The sequence below is a fragment of the Phascolarctos cinereus genome, unplaced genomic scaffold, assembly GCF_003287225.1.
Source record: "Phascolarctos cinereus isolate Bilbo 61053 unplaced genomic scaffold, phaCin_HiC Scaffold_1;HRSCAF=81, whole genome shotgun sequence".
NCBI lineage: Eukaryota > Metazoa > Chordata > Mammalia > Diprotodontia > Phascolarctidae > Phascolarctos > Phascolarctos cinereus.
In genome coordinates, this window is record NW_027555514.1 from 285,950,531 (window position 1) to 285,967,041 (window position 16,511).

General features: G+C 50.2%; 1 protein-coding gene across 3 annotated transcripts in view; it reads right to left on the minus strand.

Annotated features, from left to right (window-relative positions):
• The window catches only part of ARFGAP3 (ARF GTPase activating protein 3), a 53,878-nt gene that overhangs the window by 13,260 nt on the left and 24,107 nt on the right, over positions 1 to 16,511 (minus strand). For all 3 annotated transcript variants that reach the window (XR_013483535.1, XR_013483534.1, XM_020982791.2), the window contains exons 9-12: positions 16,351 to 16,484; positions 9,728 to 9,856; positions 9,104 to 9,229; positions 2,653 to 2,790 (exon numbers count right to left, since the gene is read on the minus strand). Coding sequence is in view for 1 of the 3 variants with exons in the window: in XM_020982791.2 (XP_020838450.1) it covers positions 2,653 to 2,790; positions 9,104 to 9,229; positions 9,728 to 9,856; positions 16,351 to 16,484 (527 nt within the window). In the remaining 2 variants the exon portion in view is untranslated. The remainder of the gene's footprint in view (positions 1 to 2,652; positions 2,791 to 9,103; positions 9,230 to 9,727; positions 9,857 to 16,350; positions 16,485 to 16,511) is intronic.

Below are 16,511 nucleotides of genomic sequence, written 5' to 3' on the forward strand. Positions count from 1 at the left end.
AAGAACAGTCATTTTAAGCACCAACACGTCAAAACCGAAACCTCCTCAATGAAATCCAAGCCCCAGGCACAGAACACAAGGCCCCTTGGCTGCTTTCTAGACAAGTCAGCCTTCAGCTTCCTGGCTCCTCTGTTGGGGGCTGAAATTCAGCCCCTCCATTCAGGCAATGAGCACAAAGCGCCTGACAGGAGGGGGAGGCAGGGCCAGAGACATCCCATGTGCCCAACGTGCCTGCACTGCGCCACTCCGAAAGCGCCGCTGTCAAGGTCTCCTCTCTTTCCACCAAAGCTGCCCTCCTGGTGGGAGCAAAGCTGGGGAAGCCCATGAGTGAGCTGGGCAGATGGACAGATGGACAGACTGTGCTGTGCGAATACAATGGAGCACTGGAGCACCTGACTGTAAGGAATTCAGAGAAACCAGGGAAAGCCTGGACGACCAGACTGGTGGATAGAGAGAGAATAATGACAGTAACCATGCTGCTGCTGCTGCTGCTGCTAAGGGCTGGCACTTATACGGCACCTACTCTGTTCCAGGCACTGCTCAAAGCACTTCACAAATATTATCTCATTTGAGCCTCACAAAAGCTCTGGGACGGAGGTGCTATTATTATCCCCATTTTAAGTGACTGGTCCAGGGTCACCTGGCTAGTAAGTACCTGAGCCATATTTGAACTCAGAACCTTCCTGACTCTAGGCCCAGTGCTCCCTAGCTGCCCCTGAGAGAACCAAGACAACAAAGTATATCCACACGGACTCCAACAGTGTGGATGACAGAGCCGCTGCTAGTGAAGGCCCGGCACTGACCTGTCTTAGGCCGGGTCCCAGGTGCTGAACGTCAAGACCCAGGTGAGAGCAAGCAGGGAGGAACGCTGTACACATTCTGAGGCAGGGCTGTTCTACAGACTGGTTTGGCTAACCTAGTTTTCTCTTTTCGCGGCTGGGTAGAGGCGATGCATTTCTCTATCCGTCATTTCCCAAGAGGCCCCAAGAAAATGGGAACAACGAAAGGGGCATGAGATGGAAAGCCCCCTTTTAGGATGAACACCGTGACTCCCAGGCCTGGGCCCTTCTGGCTCAGCCTCAAAGATGCGGATGTTACACACAGCAATTCTGGGAAAGTGGAAAAGTCCTCAACCTCCTCTATTTTGTTCCCCAGCTCCCCTGCCTTTCCTTCATCCCGAGGGTCACTGCATACACCCTGAGGCCAACAGCCCAGGTAAGCTCGCCAGGTGTGAAAGTTTCAAAAAACCACACAGTAGACGTGTGGCTGTTATTTTAGGAAGCCTCAAGAACCCCAAGTCCCATGGGTCTGCTTGGTCCTCATGAATGTCGTGGCCACCTTGGCAACAGACCCCCTTTCTGGCACTGACGGGAAGGGCCTACACGCTCTTTCCTCTGTCCATCAGAGGAGCTTCCAAGCCTAAGGTTCGTAAAGGAGCTGCAGGCAGTGTGGGAAGGCTTCCTGGAGGGGATGGTACCCAAGGAAGCCTTGAAAATGAGGGCAGGAGATAGAAAGGGTGCAGATGTGGATAAAAGAGTGTGCCGGGTAGGAGGGCTGAAGAACCAGCTGGCTTCCTGGGAGAGCGTGCCAGGGCAGGTGGGCATGGAGCTGGGCCCAGAATGGGAGGAAAGGTGAAAGGCTGCCAGGTTGGGGAGCCAAAGGACAAAGGTCCAACAGTAGGCTTGGCCAGCTGCTGCCTGTGCCACCCTAGGGAACAATCTGAAGTGTCTCGGTCTCGGCCTGCTCGCCCCCTGAGGAGTGTGGATGAGAGGACCTTTGAGGTCCCTTCGAGTCCCAGCCTTGTGACCCCATGAAGCTGCTAAGGGCTCTGGGGGACCCGGGGCCACCAAAGCCCCATTATCAACATCCACCTTCTGCCCTGGTGGCTAGCTTTTGGTTCCTGGCCTTCTGAGAACAGGGCTGGGCGTGGCAAATTCCAGTGGAAAATTCACAACCCAAGAGGACAGGAAAGTGCACGGTGGCAGGGATGGCAGAAGGCTGGCCGTGTCAGCCTTCCTGTGATGACCTGATAGAGAAGGTAGTTTAAGCAGGGCTGTCAAACCCGCATCAAAATGGGGGCTGCTGAGCCGTGCAGAAGATCTCTGTGGGCCACACACAGATCGACCTGGAAAGTCACACGGCTAGATCACACTTTTCCTTTGAATACGTCTACACCCTAGAATCTGGTTGGGGCCGCACTCAGGAGTATTGTGAGTTTTACCACGGCCCCCGTGCTATCCTGAACTACGCTTGGCACAGGAGGACTACAGCAGCCAGGCAGTGGACAATCCCTTCTCCTCATGGGATTGACTGCCCCGGAGCTGATCTAATATGAAGTCAAGATGGCGCTCATGGAGGCAGCTGGGCGGTTGGGCTCTGGCTGTGAGCACACCACGCCGTGGCTGTATACTCTTGGACAAGTCACTTCTACTGGAACCTCGTCATCTATAAACCGCGGGTGATATTCATCCTCCCTACCTGGGTTGCTGTGAGAAGCCCATTAAAAGACTGTAAAGGAAAAAGCCTTACACAGGCAGCCACTGGTCATGAGGGCGGGGATGAGAGAAGGGCTGGGAAGCTGCAGAACCGCCCCCAGGTACCCCCCGCCCTCAGGGGCTGGTCTCAGGCGGGGCCCAGATTCGTGGGGCGTACCTGTCTCCATAGCTAGTCCCCTTGGAGCTCAGGATGGTTTCTGTCTCTCTGATGGGCTCGTTTCTCCAAAAGGCATCTGAGCTGTCATCCCATTTAGGCACGGGGCTGCTCCTCATCTCGGCAGGGTCTTCAAAGTACCTGCAGGAAAGAAGAAGAGAGGACCCATCACTCTGGGGTCTGGGGTGGCTGTGGCCACAATGGCTGCTGGCCCTCCTCATGCTCTGGAATTGGTTTGTGACTTCTCTGCACCCGGCACTCGCTGGACAGCGTCCTCACTCAGTCCCCTGCTGTCGCAGTTATCATCCTAAGGAGCCGCCATGATAACGCTACTTGACGGCTCCACAACTGAACTGCCCCCCCCCCGCTGGGAGTGCTCCCCCGCCCCCCACTGCCTTCGTGTATTCTTGGGCTCCAGGCAAACGGGCCCCCTCTTCCTCCCGTCATGCCCCCACTTCTCCTGCCCTTCCCTGCGCCTGGCAGAGCCTCCACCACTACCACCATCCCACCCATCCTCTGAGGCCTAACTCGGTAGAGTCTCTTTCCTGGAAGCCACTGGCTCAGAGAGCTCTGCTGTCCCCCAGCTTATGTGCAGGGCCACGTAATCAGATGAAGCCTAGACCTGAAGCCAGCTGGGTAACTCTGGGACACAGCTCCCTCGTCTGTCCAGGTGGAATGAGCAATATCTATGCATTACTTACTTCACAGGGATGTGAATGAGCATGCCACTGAAATACACATGTATAAGGCACCAATCCAGCATGGCAGAGCAGAGACAGCTCATCTGGGCCTGACCCAGCATGGCCTGCCTTCAAATCCGTCCTCAGACACTCCCTAGCTGTGTGACCCTGGCTAAGTCACTCCACCTCCTCTCTGTAAAACGGGGTTGAGGTGAAGGTCAAGTGAGATCATATTGTAAAGGGCTTTTCCTAACTGAAAGCCCTATCAACATGTTAGCCGTTATTGTTACTATCAGCTCTGTGCACATTTCTTACCTCCTCTCTGCACTCTAAATTTCTGTCTATCCTTTTATCTCCTGGAGGAGAGAAGGCTCGCGGCAAACTCCACCCCAACCTGGAAGGGTGTGGAGGCAGACTCAGGAACGCTGGGGGGTGGCTGTAAGGCCAGCCCCACGATGGGAGCTGTGTGTGGGCTGCTGGTGGACGGAAGGGTTCCCTGACCCTTGGAGTCTCAGGTAGAGAGCAGATGACCAGTTGTCAGAGCCATCACACTGGGAAGGCCTACTCAGCTAATGGCTGGATGATGTCCACGCTCCCACTGGGGCTGGGAGAGTGTGTCACTCTCCCAGATACCTCGTGTGGTAGGGCCTGGTGGCGGGGGCTTCACCTGCCCCGCCAGGCCCAAGCCTAAGCTGTGGCCCTGATCGCACGCAGGCGGCTCAGAGGGTGTCTGCAGCTTTTGCGAGGACGTGGCGTCCACGTGCCTCACCTCAGAAAGGCCCCAGCTAACGGCCCCCCGATCTCTTCTGGTTGCAGGCAGACGGTCACGAGCCACTCTGGGGGCCAAGCTAAGCTTTGCCAACGGTCCCCACCCCCAATCATCAGGCGACAGCTCCGGATTTGAGCTGCCCCTGCCTCTGTGACCCCCGCTTTGACTTCAGCCGCCTGCCCCCACCCCCACGCAAGCTGATTTTATCAGCCCTGATCCCTCCTCAAACAGTCCAGAGAGTTACGTCTCCATCCCTCCCCCTCCCACTCGGCAGCCACTCAAGAAGGTTGCTTGGTAACTGGGAGCTATTTGTACAGCTCCAGACAATACAAAAGAGCCAATCAGGCCACACCTGCTTTATAGACAGAGAGAAACAGTACATGGTGTTTGGAACTGCACCAATACGAGAGAGTCGCAGAAGGTGGTGTTTCATTTCTTTGTGCACCACAGATAATTTGTTTGTTTATTTTCTGAAAATAATAGGATTAGGGTCAAATGAAAACTAAGTATGACGCTGATCTAATTTGTAAAACATAAACAGCTCGAGAGCCCTTCCATAATTCATAATATTCCAGTATTAATGGGCTAATGAAGAACTGGAAGCAGTGAGGGCTGTTCTAAGAATATTTAGGGAACCTGCAGAGGAAGCCAGCTCTCCTTCCAGCCTGACCAGGCCTGGTGACCGTCCTCCAGATAAGAACAGAAAAGGGCTCTTGTGTTCTTCACTGACAACAGACTTCACAGGTAATGAATGATAAGCCATTCTTCAACGTCCGCCTAGCAAGACCCAACGATGAAGTCTCTCCACAAAAACACCATCTGTTTCCTAGCTTTGGTCCATAAATGAGTGTCTCTGATTGACTGTGGCCTTTAGAAAGGACATGCTCATGCTATTCCTAGCTGGGCTCATGACTAAGCCTCCTTCACAAGGTGGGAAAGCCCAGCACTGCCCAGTGTGGTCCAGGCCAGGCTTTAGAAGAGCAGGTGCCAGGATACAGCTCAGGGCCTATACGCCTGGGCTCCCCATGGCCACAGGAGGATCTCGTGATGAGCTGAAGAAGTCAATGAAGCTTATCTGTGAAAGAGCATGGATAAATAAAAGCCAACATCAGCTTCAATAATACAAAGAGGAGACATGGTCAGACAGTGGCAGCTCTTAAGAAAGTCAAGGGGTCTGAGTGGGAGGCAAGCTCAAGCTGGGGTGGCAGGTGTGATGGGGCATCCACAAAGCTGCAGGTGGTCCTGGCCTGCAACTCAAGGGATGGGGAGGTGACAGTCTGGCCACCCTCTGCCCCGAGGCCTGTGCTCAGCTCTGGACTCCTCAGCGCAGGAAGGCACCAACAACGTGGAGTGTCCAGAGGAGAGTAACCAGGATGGGGAAGGGCCTTCAAGTCGCCACACATTGGGATCGGTTTCCAGAATGGAGCAGGGTGAGCCTAGAGAAGAGGACTCAGGGAGAACTGTCCGTCTCCGTGCTGCAGACAGGATCCGACTTGTTCCCTTTGGCCCTCGAGGCAGCACGAGCAGCAGGAGCCACACGGAGGCCACCGCAGGCACGAGGTCCAGAGAAGCTGCTGGCCACTGGGGAGCGGGGGGGGGCTCCCCGGGGGTGGGGGGGCCTTCAAGCAGAGGCTGCATGCCCATTCATGACGGATGCACTAGAAGGCCACTGAAGCCCCTCCCAACTCTCAAATCCTGTGAAATCCAGTTTTTTTTTTTTAAAACATCATGGTCCCTTTAGTTTCATCATTTTCTCTCACTGACACTGTCAAAAGTGGCAATACTTTTTTTTATTCTGAAGTGCGCCTTTGGGACAATCTCTGCTCATTGTGTTGTGACGGATGAATGAAAATGAAATGACTGGAGAAGGAGGAGAGGGCACTGCAGGTCTGGCCAAACAGGGCGCAGTTAATCTGACGGCTTGGCCGTGGGGGCTGGCGACATGACCGAGCCGAGGAGAACAGCGAGGCACACGACTCTGTCTTCCGTGGCGCCTTCACTTGTCTGTCACGTCCACTACCGTTTCGGACACGCATGCACTCTCAAAGTCTGTCCACGCCGACGCCTCCCTTCCCAAATGGCTGGCCCGCCCGATGCCAGCTCTTCTAAAGGAATGACGTGGACTGGATTGGAAGAACCTCGGCAGACCTGAGGGCCTGCAGACCACCAGAACCAGTGCTGAAGCAAAGCTCCGGGCAAGAACCAAAGGCCATCTTGGAGAAGGGGGAGGAAGCTGAGGCTGGAGATGGTGTCCTGCTGCCTTACACACACACAACTGCAGCCCCTCTCCACACAGGGATGCTCTCTCTTCCCTTGGGGCCATGGCCTTCCTTATATCTGTAAGAATACCACTTTTGGTTGCTCATGTTTTGGGGTCTAGATTTTTAAAAATATTTTATGTGTGTGTGTGAAGGGTTAAGTGACTTGCTCAGAGTCACACAGCTAGTGAGTGTTATGTGTCTGAGGCTGGATTTGAACTCGGGTCCTCCTGAATCCGGGGCCAGTGCTCTATCCACTGTGCCACTGAGCTGCCCCTGGAAACTAGAGTTTTTTTCCTAAAAGTTGGACAATTTACTTTTTGTCCTGCATAGTTTTCATTTACGATTTCTTGAAATATAGCTCTGAAAAAACAGGTTATGTTTTTTCATAGAACAATGTTGGTTTCAAAGGAGCCCTATGACTCTCAGGACCAGGGCATCGTGGTTCAAAGGGAGCTAGCTACCTGACCAGCCTTCAAACCTAAATCGTTCTGCCTTTCACCTAACGGCCAAAAATACCCTTTAGGGATCATTGCTTAGGTGCCTCAGAATGAGTGTAAATAGCAATCGTTTTCTGTACTGGACAGAAACTTTGAGGGTCTTCCCCTCCCAGACTGATATTTTTGGGATGGTAAACTCAGCCATCTTTTGTCTCAATTTTTCTCCGGCCTTCAGTCAACGAATGGGCACGGCCTCTGACAAACTGAGTCCTGGGAAAGGCCACATCATCCACCGCACCCCTGCCACCGCCAGCCGTCTTGACTTTTGTCCTACCACTGGCCTCTATGGAGGTGAGAGCAAGGCTGAGGACTCTGGTGGCTCTGCCTCACTTAAATCCACCTTCTGGGCAAGTCCAGACATCACCGTCATGAGAAGGAAGGACAAACGACAACAGAATGGATTCTGAGGAATTAGAGACAGGAGAGTAAGGGGAGAGGCCGCTGGTGCAGAGCCTAAAGGTTTGGGTGTGACATGGACTGCTGGACAGGGTCGCTTCTCTCAGGCCTTCCCGCGTTTCCTGGTCTAGACCCCAAAGGGGATTGGCTGACGTCACCTCCAAGGTCCCTCCCAAAAGCAGATACCATGATGCTGCAGCAAGTGAGGAAGGAGCCAGGGAGCGTGACCAGAGCTCTCCAGAGATGCACAAACGCAGATGCTCCAAGCCTTTGGACTGGAAAGACCTCGGTCAGAGAGTGGCAGATCACGACCTGGAGGAAATGCTTCTGGGTGGTGCCCCCTTGAGGTACGGGGGCTCCCCCTACCTTAGAATGGTGGCTTTTTAAAGGACATACCACAAATGATGCCTGTACCTGAAGGGAGAAAATCCCTTCGACCTCAATGAGTCTGCTACCCAAGAGACAGCCCCTGACTGTGGGTGTGGCTGGAGGCCCAGCTCCCTTTGGTCCCTGGGCCTCCGTGGCTGCTCTCAGAACCACAAGAGCTGTCAGCCACTGCCAGATGCTCCCCCACCCCCCCCAATACTCACAGCCACCTGCCCAAGCAGGTAGCACAGATGTTATTCCTCCTTTACAAAGAAGGAAACTGAAGGCCTTGCCCAGGGTCCCCCAGAGCTCTCAGTGCCAAAGGTAGGATTCAAATCTCTCTCTCTTCCCGCCACGCCTGCCACTCCTAATGCTGCCCGGCCAGTGTTTCTCATGCATGTGTTGGTCTTTTCACTCCTCTCCTAAAAACCTCCACTGACTCATGACCGCCTCAGGAACTTTCCGGGTCTTCCCAGTCTGACCCTGACTTCTCGCTCGCCTTCTTCCTGGCCGTGCCCTCGGCCGAGGGGCCCAGCTCTCCCTCCCCCAGGCTCTGGCTCAGCCTGCTGCAGTTCTTGGAACATCATCCCACTCTGCCTCCTGAATCGCACCCCCTCAGAGGCCGCCCCTGCTACGGACCTCTCCCTGACGAGAGGGGGCATTTCTTTGGGGTCTTAAGGCTTGACAAACACTTTTCCTCCACCATCTCATCTGATCCTACAAAATGCCCATAAGACATCAATGCAGATATCATCATCCTCATTTGAAATATAAGGACAACAAGCCTTGGAGGGTGGCCTGCGCCAGCCTACACCTTCCAAGCTGGACGGGCTGTGTGGACACTTGTGCGTGCATCTGCTATGGCAAGCCTGGCCCAGCAAAGTCTGGTGGCCTCACTGCCCAAGGGCTGGCCACAGCGACTCGCTCACTCCCGTTAGAACCGGAAGAGGTCCCGGTCATCTGCCTCCGTGGACATGGTGACCGCTGAAGAACCAAAGACATCTCTGTACACATGCGTACGTAACCAGAGAAGCCAGCACCAGTCACAGCAGGACGGTCACAATTTGCCATCGATGCACGTATTTCTAATCATAAACCTGAGACACCCACTCTGTGCCCCATTCTACACTTCCTTCCCACACAGACTTCCAATATGCAGTTCGATCTCGAGTAAACCCATCCACTTGGATAGGATGTGTTGTATCGGTTCCCAGGCCAGTTATTCTGCCAGATGGAACCCCCCCCCCCAGTACATGAATAAACTGTCCTGTTCTCTGATAAATCAACCTCTTCTGAATTTGTTTGGCTCATGTTGGTTCCCATGAGCCTCCTGAACCCAAAGAGCTAAGGGCCAGGCCCTCTACCTGCCCCGGGACTCCAGAAGGGCCATACTGTGACAAGATCAAGGGAAAATTCTTTGTTGGTGCCACGCAGTTAATGGGTCTAGGTTCACTGCCCTGCACAATCGTCATTGTAACGTGTCACCTTGTACTGGATGAGGTGAGACAGGAATCCTCCTTGTCGTCACTGTATTTCCTCCTTGGTTTGGCCAGAATGGGCGTCTCCTGTTCTATGGTCTGCATGTCGGAGACCACAGAGTGGGAAATTCCACTGTAAGGAAAATAAGAAACACATTAACAATCAGCTGCAAAAATGCATCACTCGACTCAAACATTAACTTTTACTTCTAGCAAAAAATATTCTGCTTATAGGGAATAGATGAGCAAAATGCTTAAGAAAAATAACTTTAGATGTTAAAAATAAAATAGAGATGCAACCAAACCCATGATAGTGGGACCTGCCTGTCAATCTGACTTTTTTTTTTTAATCCTTTTCACAAATACACTGTGTTCCCAACCCCCCACCTTGGTTTCTAGCGATCATATTTCAAACAAGGAGTAACCGCCCCACTGTACCTACCCTTTGAGGTGGATTACTCAGTTTGCTTTTCTTTAAGAGGGTGGAATATTTTCCAGCCATATCAAATTATCCAGTCAATAAAGCCACTTATTAACACAGACCAAATCCCCACATTTAATGCTTAACAGGCTTAGAAAACCAAACAGATCTGAAAGCCATTTAAATGAGAAAAAGCACCAGCTCACGTACCTTCTGGTGTTCCCAAACCCCATGCCAAGTCTTTCTGATTCTATTTTCTTTTTGCCACTAAAATTCATCTTTTCATCTCTCTTCATCTGAATCTCCAGATCCTTGTAGGCCAATCGTAATGACGACACTCTGAAAAAACCACACACACAGCCCAACCACCATATATTAATTTATCACTAACTCCATCACGACTGAATGAAATGAAGTGTGAACTCTAACACTCTTACCTAGTCCATTTGAGGTGAGGTCTGGCTTGTGGTCATAGCCCCTCCAAGCCAACGGCAGCTGTTTCTATCCCTCAAACACTTGTATCACACGCTCTCATTCAGTGAAAGATACTCCTCAAAAATGTGGGGAGAACACAGAACTGACTGAGACGCCCTGCTTCTCCAGGCTTCCACTCACACCATGAGATAATGGTGTGACAGCCCCCCTCTCCCTGTTGGGGAGCCCATGCTACTAACTGGCATCGGGTCTGCAGCTCTGAGGAGACAGCTGCGGAGCAAAACACACATGCAACCCCCAAATGCCATCGTGATCGACCTGACTGTGAACCTCAGGACATTACAGGCTGTGTCCTGCTCAAATTCTCTATCTCCCCTAACACATGGCACAGGGTTCTGCTTGCGGGGAGGAGTTAATGCATGTTTACGGAATGAAGGGATACTGTAAAAAACACTATTTTTTGTTTGGCGTGAGATTTTAATTTTATCACCACTCTGTGTGTTTGTTTTCAGTGGTGAAAATGGGTGATTTGCTAATAAAAATACAGAGTAGAACAAAGGAAGTAACCTTAACAGTAAACAGTCTTGCCACGTCCCCAGTCTCAGCTACAACCTTCATCTCTATGGCTTTCCTCTAGGCCCAGTGCGAGAGGGAACACACAGGGTACAGGCAGCCTCTCCCATCCATCTCCCAGTGTGTGGACAGTTTAGTCACCCACGGCAGGCCTCAACCTGCCAAGAAAACCTGAAACCGCCTGAGGAAGGCTCCCTGGGCACCTCATCTTCAGGCTCTTCTGGGGGCCGGGGGATGACCTCTGGTGACATCTCTACCAAAGAGGGTCTGGGTGCAGCTGAGGGGAAGGGTCACTCGCAGAGTGGGGGCTGGGGTGGAATTAGCCCTTGGGCTTCCCCAGGAGGAACACAGATAGTCATCCTCATTATCCTCCAGGGCACAGACTGTCCTTCTTTGTACCCTCTTGGCACACAGCAGGCACTTAATGCTGACTGACTCAACTTTCCCTCAGACCAGGGCTTCTGAATCTTTTTTGAACCAGCCTGCATATCAAAAGCAACCAGGCTGGTACTATGGGCTTTAGCTAATTTAAGAGAAACAGGGACAAAGAAAACATTAACAAATCAGGTAAATCGTGTGATTATCTCAACAGATGCAGAAAAAGCATTTGACAAAATGTAACACTCATTTCTATTAAAAACACTAGAAAGCAGTGGAATAAATGGAGTCTTCCTTAAAAGGACAGGTAGCACCTATCCAGAACCACCAGCAAGCATTACACGCAATGGGGATAAGCTAGAAGCATTTCCGACAAGATGGGGGAGGGAGGTGGGACAAGAATATCCCGCTGTTATTCAGCACTGTACTAGGAATGTTAGCTTTAGCAGTAAGAGAAGAAAAAGATACCGAAGGAACTAAAATAGGCAAAGAAGAAACAAAGCTATCACTCTCTGCAGAGGGCATGATAGTTAATAATCATTTAAGATCAACTGAGCCCCAATAAGGACCAAAAACCTGAATTAATCTTGTCTTTCTGACTGAACTGAGAAGGCCCCTTCCTGCGTCAACAGCTACAGCAGATCAAAAGCATTCTTCTGTTTATGACCACTAAGGCGCCTTTTCTTATTTTGATATTCTATGGTGGTAAAGAAAACACAGATATCCTGGACCTGACATTTGCCTATCAATTAACACAGACATCCCGAGTCAGGGTTTAAATGTCCTGCTAAAACTGCTTGATGCAGTCAGAGTTAAACCTCTGCCTCCATCTGACATGTTACATGCTGCTACTTTAAGGGAAAAAAAGAATATGGATTTACTTATCATCTAGCTTGCTGTCTCTTTAACCAACTTTCAGGTTGACATGGTACACTTAGAAAACCCTAGAGAATCAAGTAAAAAACTACTTGAAATAATAAACAAACTTAGCAAAGTTGCAGGATATAAAATAAACCCACATAAATCATCGGCATTTCTATATATTACTAACAAAGCCCAACAGCAAGAGATAGAAAGAGAAATTCCATTTAAAGTTACTATAGATATTATAAAATATTTGGGAGTCTACCTGCCAGAACAAAACCAGGAACTCTATGAACACAATTAAAAACCACTTTTCACACAAATAAAGTAAGATCTAAATAACTGGAAAAACACCAGTTGCTCATGGATAGGCCGAGCTAATATAACAAAAATGACAATTCTACCTTAATCAATTTACTCATTCAGTGCATACCAATCAAACTACCAAAGAGTATTTTATAGAGCTAGAAAAAACAATTAACAAAAATTCATCTGGGAGAACAAGAGTTCCAGAATATCAAGGGAATTAATGAAAAGAAATGCTAGGGAAGGTAGCCTAGCCGTTCCAGGTCTTAAATTGTATGACAAAGCAGCAATCATCAAAACCCCTTGGTACTGGCTAAGAAATAGAGTGGTGACCAGTGGAATAGGTCAGGTATGCAAGACACAGTAGTCAGTGACTGTAGTGATCTGCTATGTGATCAACCCAAAGAGCCCAGCTTCTGGGATAAGACCTCACTATTTAACAAGAACTGCTGGGAAAACTGGGAAAGAGCAAGGCAGAAACTAGGCACAGACCAACATCTCACACCCTATACCAAGATAAAGTCAAAATGGGTACATGATTTCGATGTAAAGACTGATGCTATAAGCAAACTGGGAGAGCAAGGAATAGTTCACCTGTCAGACTTATGGAGAACAGAAGAATTCATGACCAAACAGGAGATAGAGAACATTACGAAATGCAAGACGGGTAACTTTGATTACATTAAATTGAAAAGGTTTTGCACAAACAAAGCCAATGCAACCAAAATTAGAAGGAAAGTAGAAAATTGGGAAAGAATTTTTACAACCAGTGTCTCTGATAAGGGCCTCATTTCCAAAATATATAGAGAACTAAGTCAAATTTATAAGAATACAAGTCATTCTCCAATTGCTAAAATGGTCAAAGGATATGAACAGGCAGTTTTCAGAGGAAGAAAGTAAAGCCATCTATAGTCATATGAAAAAATGCTCTAAATCACTACTGATTAGAGAAATGCAAATCAAAACAACTCTGAGGTACCACACCCACACCTATCAGACTGGCCAACATGACAAAACAGGAAAATGGTAAGCATTGGAGAAGATGTGGGAAAACTGGAATACTAATGCATTGTTGGTGGAGTTGTAAAATGATCCAACCATTCTGGAGAGCAATTTGGAACTGTGCCCAAAGGGCTATAAAACTATGTATACCCTTTGATCCAGCAATAGCACTTCTAGGGCTATATTCCAAAGAGATCAAACAAATGGGAAAAGGACCCACAAATATTTATAGCTGCTCTTTTTGTAGAGGCCAAGAACTAGAAATTGAGGGGATGCTCATCAACTAGAGAATGGATGAACAAGTTGTGGTATGTGAATGTAATGGAATACTACTGTGCTATAAGAAACGATGAACAGGCCGACTTCAGAAAAACCTGGAAAGTCTTATATGAACTGATGCTGAGTGAAGTGAGCAGAACCAGGAGAACGTCGTACACAGTAACAACACTGCGTGATAATCAACTATGACAGACGGAGCTCTTCTCAGCAATGCAAGGATCCAAGACAACTCCAAAAGACTCATGATGGAAAACGCTGTCCACACCCAGAGAAAGAACCATGGAGTGTGAATGCAGAGGGAAGCAGACGATCTGCTCCCCGTTTCCTGTGTTGTTTTGTTTTACTGCTTCATTCTAGTGGTTCTTCCCATTAGTTCTAATTCTTCTTTACATCATGACTACTGGGAAAATATGTTTAATATGAACGTGCAAGTAGAGCCTATATCAGATTGCATGCCATCTTGGGCGGGAGGAGGAGAAAATTTAAAACTCCAAATCTTATGGAAGTGAATGTTGAAAACTAAAAATTAACAAATCATTAAAAAAAAGAAAAAGCAGCAGCAGCTGGGGATTAGAGGCAGCAAGCCTGGGAGTTCTGAGAGCTTTCTGAGGGCTTTTTTGGCCTTTCCAAAGAGGATGGCTGGCAGGACGAGATGGGAAGCCGTGACACCAACGAAAACATCACTGTAAAAGCTTGTGTGACAAGGGGCTAAGCTGGGCAGTCACCCTCTGCGTGGAGAAGGGAGGATGCTGTGCATGGTACCATGGAGGGTGACGAGGGGCGAGGGAGAACCTGGCAGCACCTTCTCCACATAGGGCGACATCTGAAGAAGAGGTTTAGGAAAGAAGACCCTAAGTTCTATTTTGGGGAGGTGAAGTGGGAGATGCTGATGCTCCAGCACAATGGTGTCCTCCAGGAGATGTGCGACATGTGGCTGACAATGCGAGATTGGAATTGTGGAGAGATGAGGCTGGAGACAGACGTGGGTCTGGGTCTGACAAAGAGGAGAAGTGATGGACGGTCCTCAGATCCAGGCTGCAGCAAGGCCTTGTTCTGGTCCCAGGCCCCCCAGCCCAGGCTTCTGCAGCTGAGCAGAGCCTCAGGCACCCGGTGTCACCTCTCTGAGGCAGCCCTCAAAGGAGAGGACCTTGTTCAAATAAACCAAAACATCAAGAGTTCAAATTCTGAGTAGTTCTGGGGGGTATTTGGGGCATTTGGGGTAGGATTTAGCTTGTTTAGTTGGACTGCTCATTCATCTTTTATGTGCATTGTAAAAAACTTTTAAAATTATGGGGTGATTCTTAAAAGGCTTTCCACAGGCAGGGTTCCTTTCACAGTGGGCTCCCCAACGTGCCAGCGGCAAGGGTCCGCGTCCTTCTGTGCACTGAGAGGGGCTCCAATATGTGGCACCTGCCTCTTCCAGAGCTCCTTGACCGCCCCCTCAGTCTCCAGAAGGTGTGCTTGGGGAGGAGGGAGGGACGCCTCCATCCTCAGACCTATGACAACTCAATCCCCAGTGGTAACTCTGGGGGGAGAGCCTCATCATATCAAAGTACAATTACCTCCTGGATAGCAGCAGCCAGATTATGTTTGAAAAGACAAAGGATGACCGCATTTTAAAAAAGTAAAGTGAATTATCATACTCCTATTATGTTATTATTATACCCTCAATAAACGGTTATCCTCTTAAGAAATATATGTTTGAAAAGACAAAGGATGACCGCATTTAAAAAAAGTAAAGTGAATTATCATACTCCTATTATGTTATTATTATACTCTCAATAAACGGTTATCCTCTTAAGAAATAAGGAAAAATGGCATGACTGTGAAGAAAGGCACCAGAGAAATGCCACGACGAGTTAAACTGTTCTTAATACTGTTTGGCTTTGATGACAGGGCTTCCTCCCTCTCTCCAAGGCCCCAAGGGCTGAGGCCTGCGCTTAAGCTGGCAGTTCCTTGGGGTGCCCTTGAGTCCATGGACTCCACTCTCTGGAAAGCCCATGCCCATCCTGCCCATTAACAAACCAGTTGCGGATGGTTGTTTCCAGCGGATTTCCTAGAGGGAAGTAGCAGGTCTAGACAGAGATGTGAATGAGAGCTGGCCGCACTGCTGCCGCTGAGATGGAAGGTGAGATGGGAAGAGAAACGGGCAGGTTACAGTTCTGAGGACTCGGCCTGCGCCCTCACCCAGCGGTTGGCTCAGGGGAGCAGCCTCTGAGGTGGCTGCACTGACGGCAGGCGTCCCCAGCCCTGCTTGGCCACAGAGTCTAGGCTCAAGGGAGCTCAGAGATCATGTGTCTACAGAAAGCCCACAGTAGGCAAGTTACAAGGGACGGTCAGAATCTGAATTCAGAGTCTCTGACTACAAAGCAGACATTCCTTTGGCGGCGGGCAGGCCAGCAAGTGTGGTCTGGCAAGTCTCTGTCTTGACACTGCTGGCCCCGCGCCTGGACGCCGTGGCCCCGAGGACCCTGCGCGGGTCTGTTTAGGGTCAGTGACAGCCCCCAGGGGCGGGAGGGAAGGAGTGGGCTCCAAGCCCCTGTCTGAAGAGCCCTCCAGATCTCCCGAATGAAGCTATTTTCATCTTACGTCATTAATAAAGGACCAGCATCAACCGCAGCTTGTCACGAGGCCTCAGTAACACGAAAGCCTCTGCTGCCACCTAGTGGGCACAGGCAAGAAAGGAAGCCTGACCAGCAACATGGGAAAGAGGGAACGAGCACTTATTAGGCACCTACTGTGTGCCAGGATCTAGACTCAACACTTGACAAGCATTATCTCATCTGAGCCTCAAAACAACCTTTGGGAGCTGTCATTATCCCCACTTTACAGTTGGAGAGACTGAGGCAGGCAGAGGCAAAGTGCCTTGCCAAGGCAGTATCAGGGCCCTCCCACCCACTAACGGTGTCAGGCCGCTCCCTTTTAACTCGCTCAGGTGAAGCTGCTGCCCCCCCCACCGGGAGCACCCCCTGGCCCGCACCCTTTCCCCCACCTACACGGACTCTGCCTTGGGCGCCTGGAGGTCGTCCTGCTCCTTCCTCTTCTCCACCGCCTGGGCCTGCTTTTCAACGTCACTGAAGCTCGAACTGCTCACTCTCTGGGCCCCCAAGCCTCCCTTCTTGCCCCCGAGCTGGAAGAGAAGGTCGGCGCGGTCACC